The sequence below is a fragment of the Dermacentor variabilis genome, chromosome 3 (genome assembly GCF_050947875.1).
Source record: "Dermacentor variabilis isolate Ectoservices chromosome 3, ASM5094787v1, whole genome shotgun sequence".
NCBI lineage: Eukaryota > Metazoa > Arthropoda > Arachnida > Ixodida > Ixodidae > Dermacentor > Dermacentor variabilis.
Window position 1 is genome coordinate 221,544,435 of NC_134570.1, and position 12,483 is coordinate 221,556,917.

Consider the following 12,483-nt stretch of genomic DNA (forward strand, 5'->3'; position numbering starts at 1 on the left):
TGTGAACGGTCCAAGGTTCAGCGTCACACGGTGACACCGTTGGAGACTTTCCCAGGGCCAGATGCTCGATTCGACCACATCCATATGGACACAGTCGGACCATTGGCATTGACACCTTGCCAGGGCCAAACGTACCTGCTCACTTTGGTCGACCGTTTCACGCGGTTGGCAGAAGCTATCCCGATTCCCGACATTACAGCCGAAACTGTTGCTCGCGCTTTTGTCAACCACTGGCTATGTCGTTTTGGTGCACCTTCCTCCATTACAACGGACAGAGGAAGCCAGTTTGAGTCTGCGTTGTTCGCCAGCCTGACGAAACTCTTCGGCGCCTCGCGCATCAGGACTACGGCCTACCACCCGATGAGCAATGCAATGGTCGAGAGGTTTCACCGGCAGCTGAAAGCAGCACTTATGGCAAGTGAACTTGGGTGGAAGCATTGCCTATCGTGTTCTTGGGCATACGCACAGCGTGCAAGGCAGATATCGGCTGCAGCGCTGCGGAACTTGTCTACGGCACGACGCTACGTCTGCCCGGTGATTTCTTTGCATCTGGCCAACAGCAAGCTCGCATTTCCGCCAGCGACTACGCATCTCGCCTCCGTGACATCATGAACAAGCTTCGAGCTACACCTCCGCGACAGCCCACAGAGAGGAGGACACACGTCAGCAACGAGCTTGAGCCATGTAGTCACGTATTTCTGCGGAACGACGCTGTACGACGACCACTATATACAAGCACCGTACGATGGGCCATTCAAGGTTCTCCGTCGCGGGCGGAAGACGTTCACTATCGAAATGCGGGGGCGGCGGGAAGTTCTCTCGTTGGACAGACTTAAACCTGCGTACATGGAAACGCAGTCCATGACACCCACCTCCAACCCGTCGCCTGGAACCCATACAAAAGTGCCTCGTTCCAGGGCAGCGGTTTCCACCAGGGCGGAAAATGCAGCCACGCCTGATACTCGCACCTAACACACGCGCAGTGGCAGACGTCTAAATCCGCCAAATCGCCTCATCCTCTAATCACACGAGTGTTTTGTCGTGCTGGTTCCGTTCGTGTTCTCACTAGGGGGGGAGTGCTGTGGTGAACACAAATATGCCGCGGATAAGCCGCGGTGCTGCCAGCGCGGAACAGAGCCGACCGCAGTCGACCGTAGCCAGCCGGCCGCCGAGAGAGGGCCGGCGTGCAAAAAGAATAAAGATTAGTTGGCACCGAGACTCCAAGCCCCACGCCTCGTCTCTGCTTTCCTCGCGGGTGCCAATACTACCACGGTGGTCACTAACGCCCGCGTCCACATACTATGCTTGCTTTAGTGGCACTTTGGTGTATCCGACAAGCTCGGTTTGTCAGTTTCTCCGGTTTATGTACATGTAGCAAGGCCATGCACATTGCCTTATGTAATATGTAGGGCAGATAACCGGCGATATTTTACAGTTACAGAATAGGTGCCAAGGGAAGGGAAGGGCAGTCGATGAAGGCAGAGAATTAGCTTGTGTGAAGAGGTAACTTTCAGGCATAACTTGAAATCAGCTAGCGCAAGAAAGAGTTGTTTGGAGATTGCTGGGAGAGGCCTTCGTGCTGTAGTGGACATAAAACAGGCTGACTATAATGTTGTGGGAAGCCTCGGGAAGCGTGGGCATGCATCGCTGTTGTTGGAAAGGGAGACGCGTGGACCCTCTTGACGGTGAAGGGTCTGATGATGCACAGTATCCGAGGCTCTTTAGTATACGTGCTCACTGTAACGTGTTTCTGAACCTGTTAATTTTTGTAGAACAGGCTCAGGTATTGTGCAGAAGCGCCATCATTGCTAGATGATACACTTATTCAATTCTGCCAATTTCTGACTTTCTATAAAGAACGCACACTGCTGGCTCCGCTAGATAGAAATATACAGATTTAAATTGCGAGGAGAAACTACAGTTCCGTGCACACACTCGCACATTGCAAAATGTGTCATGGTATAAACCTCCTACGTACAAGCTGGCATAAATATCACAGGCACAATCGAGCGTCGTCATGCAAATGTAAAAAAAAAAAATTAGGATTACCGCTGGTGAAGTGTCTTGCGTAGGCTAACGGGGAGGCCCCTATTGACCCACATGCCCATGGTCAAATTCATGGCGATCTCCCGGCCCATGTAAAATTCCCCTTGAGGAGGCTTGTCGTACAGTCTTGTCAAAGCGTGGTACAGTAAAGTCTGGTCCAGAAACACCACCTGCGCGTGAAAAATGTGTCCATTGCGTGCGTATATCACTGGGATAGACGCTACAATGCACCGGTGCAATGTGGCACGCTCCTCTAGCGGCACTTGCGCCTGCAAATGGCGCCCGTGCTATCTGCGAGCTTCGTAAAGGATGCACTAAAAAGCGCCAAGAGTAAAAGCAAAACAAACAGTGGCTGCCTCGCAGACGGCTCGCTAATTCGTCCTGAAGTTTCTGCTTTCCATTAGATGACGCTTTTCACAGCTCAAGTGTTTTCAGTATCTCTATCTGTGCCTGTCCCGCAGGGTTCTATTATAGGTCCTACGATTTTCCTGCTTTATATCAATGATATCGTGGCAATACCAGAAACACCCGATATTGTATTATATGCCGACGATACAAACGTTTTTTTCTCCTCTGATAACATCTCTATTCTAATTCATCTTATTAACAATTGGTTAAATTCCCTTTCAGTGTGGTTATCGGCTAATCAGTTGAGCCTAAATGTTAAAAAACAAAGTATATTGTTTTTACTCCTATTAAAAAGCCAGTTAAGTTCGCATCTTCTTTAATATTTCAATCGCAACCACTTGAAAGGGTTTCCGAGTACAAGTTCTTGGGTGTACTTTTCCATGAAAATCTACGGTGGACGCATCACGTAAGTTATAATAAACGTAGCATAGCACAATTAATTGGTATGCTTAATAAGCATCGCACGCTGTTACCTCTAAAACTTAAACGTCAGTTATACTTTTCTACTATTCATTCTAGATTCCACTATTGTCTACTTATCTGGGGCGTCACTTCTAATGCTAACTAGGAAACTCTATTCCAAATGCAGAAAAAGTGTGTTCGTATTATTCATCACCTATCTATGTACGAACATACCTCTGAGTACTTTCACCAGGACAGTATTTTGAGTGTCGCTAGTCTATATAAACAAAAGTTATCCGAAGAAGCATTTTTAGAATAAGTAATCGTGAGAACTTTTTTCTATATATACTAATACCACTACTGATTACACCTTATTAGCTAGGAACATTATTAAGGTAAAAACTAGAACAAACTACGGCAATCAGCTTTTACAGTGGCAGATTCCTAATTTACTTAATGGTGAGCATGCTTTATTTGATATCATGTAAGATTCCTCAACCATTTCAATATTCAGAAAGAAGTCAAAACTGTATTTTCTCGACAATTGGCGCCTGTTTTTTGCAACTTATTATCTGTTTTTCGACTGATATGCAATTTCATGCGTTGCAAGACTTTTTGTTTCCATTTGGCTTTTGGCCTTCCGGCATCTTTCTGTACTTACTTTATTTCTTCATTTGCATTATTTATACTTATTGTGTTGCACTGATTTATTGACAATGCAACATGTATATGTATAATGCAATATGCAATATGCAATGCAATGCAATATGTATACACTTTTTTTTGCACTGTTGTCTGCTGTGCTCGTGGCGCCAGAGGCCTAGTCAGGCGTGCACAATCTCGTCTTTTGCTCCGGCGCCATGACAATCTTGTATTGTCAAAATTATAATAAACTTCAAACTTCAAATGCTTGAACACAGAATGGAGGAAGAAGTCAAGGAAGTTAGTAACCAAGTACAGGGTAATTGAAAGTCTAAACTGACAACCAGGACTCATTTCTTGGTACTTGCTACCTTTGACTCTATGTTGATATGACTAGAAGGGAGGACGACGAAGTTACTGTGCTCGGTTGCTGGTTTTCTTCTGGTGCTGCAGTTTTTCTCTGTTTACATTAATTTGTGCATCAGTAACAGGCAACGACGTTTGTGCTGCACCCTGAAGTCTTCTACTCTGCTGGGAGATCCTCCCCGCGGAGCTTGCCATGGAAGATATGGTCTTGGACGCGTCTGGCGGTCAGCATAGACCGCCCGCGGCTCGGAAGCGGCTCAGCTCAGCAGTAGGGTTCGACGCTACTGATTCCGAGCTTTCTGACTCAAGATCGGAAGATTCGGATGCTTTCATACCTGTCAAGCAGCGCCGCCCACGACGGACGTCTCCGGCGTCGTCCTCAAGTGAAGGGACTATCATATACAGCACCATCAAGACTACGACAGTAGCTTTCATTCCCATCGACGCGATGGTAAGCCTGAATGCTATCTCTCGACAGAAACTTAATGATTTCTTCTTCAAACTTGCCCCTGGAATAATCCAAGAGGTTCGCGTGAACCCCTGGAAAAATGTCATTGCCGTTGACACGACTGATGATAAGATGGTGCAAACTCTACTTGGTTTGTCTGAAATCTGTGGGGTCCACACACGACCCTACATGCCACAGGGTACAAATATAGTGACCGGTGTCGTATCTGGTGTGGACTTGGATCTCAAAGACGACGTTTTTAAGAACATGATCGTTTGCACGCCACCATGCAAAATAATTAGCGTTCGAAGGCTGGGCACGCCAAAGTGTATGAAGATACTTTTCGCCTCTGGAAAGCTGCCTAGTCATATAAAGGCTGGACTTGTGCGCTATCCTGTTCGACCTTTCGTGCCACGGTCTTTTCAATGCGATAAATGTTTCAAGATGGCACCATGTTTAATCGCTGCTTGTTCTTCATGCAGGTATGTTACTATTCTGATGCCGAGTGTATCCGATCTGATGATCCCTTTCTGCTGCTGCTCCCTTGCCCACAACGTCTTGTTACTGCTGCTGTATTGCGCAAGTTGTCTCCTCTTGAGCGGAGATGTGGAAATCAATCCTGGCCCGGGCCCTCGGTCTAAGTCTAGGCGTGGATCCGGTTTCGCTCTCCATGAGAATGATGATGCTCGCCCTTCCTTTGGTAGCCATGACAAAAACGACCCTTCGGTATCCGAAATGCTCTCTAAATTATTGGAGGGGCAGACTCAGCTGGCCCGAGAGGTTGCGGAAATTAAGTCATTTCAACAGTCAGTCGCGCGTCGCTTTGATGTTTTAAAGTCATGTGTTCATGCACTAGAATCCACTTCTATGTTTAAAGACTCTAGTTTGCTGTGTGATTTACGTACTGAAAAAGTGCCTTGACTACTAAGGTAACGGACTTGGTCTTAAAAAATGACAGTCTTGAAAATCATTCTCGTAGAAACAATCTGATAACACACGGTATTTCTGAAGCAATGAATGAAAACGCTACCACCCTGCTGACTGCAGTTTCACCTGTGTTTACTGAGCACCTGAAGACTAGCTGCCCTCATATTGAGCGCTGCCACAGGCTCGGTAGAGCACGCACTGGTTACTTCCGTCCCGTCATTCTAAAACTTTCTCACTTCAGTGACAGAACCGAGGTTCTTAGGAACGTCTCAAAACTCAAGGGCTCAAATTTCGTCGTTAAAGAAGATTTCTCTTCTAGGGTTCGGTTAATTCGGAAAAAAATCTGGGACGCATCAGCCTCTTTTCAGGACAGCGGTTCTGTTGTGAAGTTGAGATATGATCATGCTTTCATTAACAAGGTTCGTTATAACTGGGCTGACAGTTCAAACTCATTAGTAATGGCACCTGCTCAACGTGTTTCTTCTGAGTCTGGCCGTTTGAATTCCGTTCCATCCACTTCCTGAATTCATCCTGGCCGTTTTGAGAACCTTGTTGTCTTAAATATAAACGCTCGTAGTATTGTTAAAAAATTTCCTGATTTATTGTCCCTTATATCTATTCATTCCCCCCATGTTATCGGCATCACAGAGACTTGGCTGCACAATGGTATTTACGAATCTGAGTTCACTCCACCCGGTTTTGTTTCCGTGCGCTTAGACAGGATTCGCGGTACTGGTGGTGGCATGGCACTGCTTATCCGGTCGGATCTACGATTCTCAGTCTTGCCTGCTCCTCCAGAAACAGAATCCGTGTGGGGTAAAAGTTACCTTCATAATCGGTGTATTGTGATTAGGGTTATAAATCGTCCCCCGGCTCTACTCTTGATGTTCTTCATGCTGTTGCAAATTTCATGAGCGAGATTAACATTGCTTCGTCGAGTTTTATCTGTATGGGTTACTTCAACGCCCCTGGCATTCACTGGCCTTCATTGTCTGTAGTCGGTCGCGACAAAGCTATGTGTAAAGAACTAATGAACATTTCCTTGTCCTTTGGCCTCACCCAGGTTGTTCCTAGTGCAACGAGATTAAATTCCGTCCTTCACTTAGATTTTTTAAGCGCTAACCTAGCCGAACGTGACTTTTCTTGCGAGGTAATTGATGGTATTTCAGACCATAAAGGCGTTTTAGTGTCACTCTCCTGTCCAATTTCTAAATCCCCCTACACGTTTACTAGTTTCCCTGATTTCACTCGTGCGGACGACAATTCTATTACTGATGTCTTATCTCATCATTTCGATACGTTTAGTGCACTTGCAGACAACCAGGACGTCAACTGTCTTGCTAATTACTTTGAGCGTCTTGTCAAATCATGTATCGAACGTTTTGTGCCCAACAAAACTAAGAAAAGAAATTCTAACATTCCATGGATGACTCGTGATATCTTGCATTTGTCCCGTCGCGTTCGAAGGTTAAGGCGTTCCAGAAGAGGCGCTGATCCCATGGCGTTGGATGGATATGTTAAGGCAAAGAATGAACTCAATCTTAAGTTGCAAAATGCCAAGGATTTCTTTTTTCGCGTTCGCCTGCACAATTTGTTAAGAACTAACCCACGAAAATTTTGGTGTTCTATTTTACCTCGCGATGCTTCATCCACTTCTTTCAGAATAGATAATGACGTCATCAACGACCAGGCGGTGATATCCGAGGCTTTCAACAAGTATTTCCAATCCGTGTTTGTTTCCGATAACAACCTTATCCCGACACTTAGCAATATAGTTTCTTCTGAAGCAATCAGTGACGTTGAGATAAACTGCGAAGGCATCCTCAACCTTATATTAAACCTGGATGTTAAGAAATGCACAGGTCCGGACGGGATACACAACGCGTTCCATGTTCGTTATTCGTTGTGGTGATCAAAATATCTGTCAGTCATATTCAGAAAATCCTTATCATCCTCTACTGTACCTTCTTCATGGAAGTTAGCCAAAGTGCTCCCTCTTTATAAATCTGGAGATAAGCAGTGTTTGTCGAACTACAGACCGATTTCACTGACGTCACAGTCATGCAAAATGTTGGAACACATCATTCATAAGCACATCATGTTCTTTCTTGAATCAAATAATTTACTGTCTAATATGCAACATGGGTTTAGGCGCGGTTTTAGCACGATAACGCAGCTAGTTGAGTTCACGCATGACATTTCATTTAACCTTGATGTAGGCAACCAGGTTGATGCCATTTTCACAGATTTGTCGAAGGCATTTGACACCGTTTTACATTCTAAACTTATTGCTAAACTTAATGCTGTACTGAATAATCCTCATTTAGTTAACTGGATTTTAAGCTTTCTCTCATTTCGCTCCCAGTTCGTCTCTTACTGTTCGACTGAATCCGCTACTGTTGATGTGACATCAGGTGTGCCCCAAGGCTCCGTCCTTGGGCCGCTTCTTTTTTTATTATACATAAACGATTTGCCACTTCACTGCTCTTCTAACATCCGTCTCTATGCTGATGTCTGCGTTCTATATGAAGTGATTAAATCTTCAAATGATCATTATCGCCTTCAAGAGTCGTTTTCTAGATTTTGCGATTGGTGTAACACTTGGCAAATGAACATTAATTTCAATAAAACCGTTCTGATGTCTTTCTGCAACAAATCTTCCCCCTCCCTTTTCAGTTACTCGTTCAATGGCCGTGCTGTAGATAAGGTTTCTGAGTGTAAGTATCTTGGCGTCATTTTTACGCATGTCATGGTCCAAACACATTGATTACATATGCAGTAAAGCACGAAAAAATGAGGTTACTTGAGGCGAACGCTAACCCGACCTCCTAAAGACACAAAGTTACTAATGTATAAATCTCTAATCCGCCCTGTTCTTCATTATGCATCTGTAGTTAGGAGCCCGCATAAGCAGTTAGAGATTAATAAACTAGAAGCTATACAGAAAATAGCTGTGCGATTTATATGTCATCGTTGCGATCGCGACTTTTCGCCCTCTTCAACACTTTCTTCCTTGAACCTAAACACGCTCTCTTCTCGTCGCCGTGTCGAATCATTAAAATTCTTGCATTGCATTGTCAATTCTTTAGTTAGGCTCTCAAATGATAATTACATTCACTTCGCGCCGGGAACATCAACGAGAAGACATCATGACCTAAACTTGATACCGCACTACTCACTTACTAACATGTTCAAATTCAGCTTTTTTCCCTGCTCAATCGAAGACTGGAATTCATTACCTGGGTCCATTCGCTCATGCTCATCCCAAATTTTTGCAACCGCCATCCCAGATGCATAATCGTGCTCACCCATGTCTGACAGCATTTGTATAACTTCTTGTGTATTTTTCTTTCATTTTCTTTCATCAGTGCTCTTTTTGTAAAAGTGTTCACTTGTGTTTATTTGTGTATTTTCCTTTTATCAGTGCTCTGTAAAAATGTTCACTTGTGTCTACCGCTGTATACTCCAATGTATTATCTGTACCTTTTCTTAACCCACTCCTGCTATAGCGCAAATTGCGCTGCAGTATGTATAAAAAAATAATAAATAAATAAATAAATAAATAAATAAATAAATAAATAAATAAATAAGATTGGTCATGTTCAGGGCTTTTGCACCAGAGATCTGGTCTGTGCCAAATGCGGTGGGAATCACCATGTAGATTCCTGTGAAAGTCAGGCATATCGGTGCCCTAACTGTAATGGTGAACAATTGGGAACGGATAAAGGATGTCCCTCATTGAAGAATGAAGTAAAGGCACTAAAAGAGAAAGCCATAAAGAAGGCAGCAGGAGATGAGAGCTCCCGTCGCCGTATTGCTGCCCCAGCGAGTGGAAAAGCAACGCGTTCAAAGAGTGACAAAGAAACAACGCATCAGAAAGTAGGGGGGCGGAACTTCTGCCTCTCAGACACATCGTGGCCAGCGCTTCCATCGAAACCGCCGGAACAAGTATCTACAAAGACTTCGACCACCGTGGAAAGCACTGCAAACACAGTACCTAAACCGGTATCAGCCAACGACGATGTGCAACTTGTCAATCTTCTAAAGACGCTTGTCAACGTCATCAGATCTTTAATCGCCGGTCGCCAGACACCAGCAGCGTCAGCAGCAAAGCAACTTTTGGAGGCACTCATTCCTGTCCTCGACGGCCTTCGCTAGACGTTTTACTGGAAACAATTCTAACAGTTGTCAGCAGCCTCGCCCCTTTTTGCTGCAATGGAATGTCAGGTTGATGCGACCGCGGCACGCTGATTTAGTCCTTCGACTAGTCGCTAAGAAGACTCCACCAGACGTTGTAGCGCTTCAGGAAACTAACGCAAGGAAAGACGAATATCGATTGCCAGGCTTCGTGGGTGTCCACAGTAACACTCGATGCGCGGAACCAGCTTGTGGCTCTTTCCAGTGTGTGGAGGCGGCGCATACGCGCAATGCTTCAAAAGCATCAGTGTACGTTCGTGCTGACTTGGACTTCGCGGTTATTGACACAGACGGCATCTGTGACGATGAGGTTTAGTATGTAGCTGTTACTGTGAGCCTCAGAGGTGTGTGTACGACGGTGGCAAGCATATACAACAGGCCTACACGTTCTTCCTATACCTCGCTACTTGAGTGTTTAGTGTCTCGGTGTGATGCCTCGTTTGTGTTATGCGGGGACTTTAATGCCCACCATCCACGATGGTGTAGCCGTCCCCAAGACAATCGTGGGGCACATTAACGAGTTCATTATCAAGAATGATCTCCAAATACTGAATGACGGTTCACCTACATTTATTGGTAGAGGAAAGGAGCATTCCACTATAGACCTTGCGATAACAACGAGAGATGTGTGTTTAGCCTGGTCATGTGAACATGACCCGTGGGGCTCAGATCACCTACCCATTTGGTTAACACCAACACATACTGCGGGTCGCCAGGATGTCGTTTATACAGTTACTAACTGGGACAAGTTCCGACAGCTGATCTCAGAGGCACCATCTCAAGACCGCCTATTTAAACTTATGAGTGAGTGCTTACGAAAAGCTACAGTACAACGAAGACGCAATATCGGCAAACCAAATCCCGATCTAAAGCTTTTGCGGCTCCGCGCATGTCGACGGCGCGCTTATAGACGGGCACAGCGCTCTAAACGACGCACCGACTGGACTATATACAATCGCCTTGATGCAGCCATACGGCGGCATACAAAACAGCTTCGTCGCAAGAGCTGGGAAGCTTTGTGTAGTTGGTTGCATACTAGAAGTGGTTTTGGAAATGTATGGCGCATACTGAAGGCTCTCCGCACTACTGAAATCTGCAAGAATCCTACGGCTACATTGAGCATAGCGATTGGCCAGTCACCAAAAGTAATAGCAGAGACATTTGCAGACATTTTTGCCTCTCCTGCATCCAGTAACACCACAATTAGCTACCTTCGTTGTTTGACAAGTCACAGCACCGTAACCGCTTCCTACGGTCCAGCTTGCCAGATGGACGAGGCAGATTTCACTCTTGAGGAGCTGCGACACGCGCTGAGACTGCATACATTGACGAGCTTCTCGTCGCAAGCTCTTCGGCAGAAGAACATCGTCACCACTTGCGGTTGTTGTTTTCACGCCTTGCCCGTAAAGGAATTGTCATCAACGCCGCCAAAAGTGAATTCGGTCAACCCGAACTCGAGTTCCTCGGTCACATCGTCGACGCTAACGGTATTCGACCACTGCCGTCCAAGACTCGCGTCATCCAAAACCTTTCCCGACCGACCACACTCACCAAGCTTCGCCAATTTCTCGGTTTCGTCAATTTCTACCGCCGATTCATTCCCGAGTGGGCACGATTTATGGCTCCGCTAGACGCTCTCCTGGTAAACAAACGCAAACAAGTGCTTCAGTGGACTGAAGAGGCCACCGACGCTTTCACAAGAGTCAAGTCCGCCCTCGCTGACGCCGCGCTGCTTAGACACCCAAAGCCAGACGCACCCACTGCCATTATGACCGACGCTTCAAACACCGCCGTTGGTGCCGTTCTGCAGCAATTCATCGACAATGCGTGGCATCCACTTGCTTTTTTCTCCAAGAAACTGAAGCCTGCGCAGTCCCGCTACAGCCGTGAATTACTCGCTGTTTACTTGGCTATCAAGCATTTTCGCCATTTCCTAGAAGGCCGTGCATTCACTGTCTTGACTGACCACAAGCTCCTTGTGCACGCAACGAATAGTTCGGCGTCCTGTTACTTGCCCCGCGAGATTCGACACCTTTCCTACATCTCCGAGTTTACAACAACGTTCCGCCACAACAAGGGAACCGACAACGTTCCAGCTGACGTTCTGAGTCGTGTCAATGTCGTTTCCACGTTGACATCGGAACCTTTCATCATCGAGGCCGACTTACTCGCCAGTCAACAGCGTGACGACACTGAACTTCGTACACTCCGGAATTCGCCAGCGTGCCTGAAATTAGAAGACGTCGTTGTGACCCCGGATGGTACGTCCATCGTCTGCGACACTTCTACCGACAAACCTAGACCATACATTCCGGCATCCCTCCGAAGGCGTCTATTCAAAACCGTGCACAACCTGTCGCACCCTGGCATACGCGCGACACAGAAGCTTCTTTCCAGTCGTTTCGTTTGGCCTCGGCTAAACGCGCAAGTTCGCGATTGGGTTCGCTGATGTTTGTCGTGTCAACGTTCGAAGATCCAGCGTCACCCCATTCCGCCTGCCAAGTCTTTTCTTCCACCGGACGCTCGTTTGGACACCGTACACCTGGACCTCGTCGGCCCTCTCCCATCTTCGAAAGGTTACTGCTACATACTGACATGCATCGACCGTTATACACGGTGGCCAGAAGCTACACCTATATCTGACATCTCAGCGCCCACCGTTGCAGCAGCTTTCGTGTCTACGTGGATCGCAAGGTTCGGCTGCCCATCCACAATAATCACAGATCGCGGTCGACAGTTTGACTCAGCACTCTTCAACGAGCTACTCAAAGTACTCGGAACGACACGTTTTCGCACAACTGCTTACCACCCACAGTCCAATGGACTAGTTGAACGTTTTCACCGGCATCTCAAGGCCTCCCTTAAGGCACATGAATAGCCGGAGAAGTGGGTCCTGCATTTGCCCCTCGTCTTACTTGGCATCAGAGCCGCACTCAAGAGCGACATAGGTTGCTCCTGTGCTGAGCTAGTTTACGGCACTCACCTACGCCTTCCGTGTGATTTCTTTGTCGCCACCCCCAAAACGCCTATGCCATCACCTGCCTACT

General features: G+C 46.4%; 1 protein-coding gene across 1 annotated transcript in view; it reads right to left on the reverse strand.

Moving 5' to 3' along the window:
• The window catches only part of LOC142574427 (uncharacterized), a 65,010-nt gene that overhangs the window by 18,153 nt on the left and 34,374 nt on the right, over window positions 1-12,483 (reverse strand). Inside the window, exon 2 of the mRNA XM_075683510.1 lies at window positions 2,050-2,216. Coding sequence (XP_075539625.1) covers window positions 2,050-2,216 — 167 coding nt within the window. The remainder of the gene's footprint in view (window positions 1-2,049; window positions 2,217-12,483) is intronic.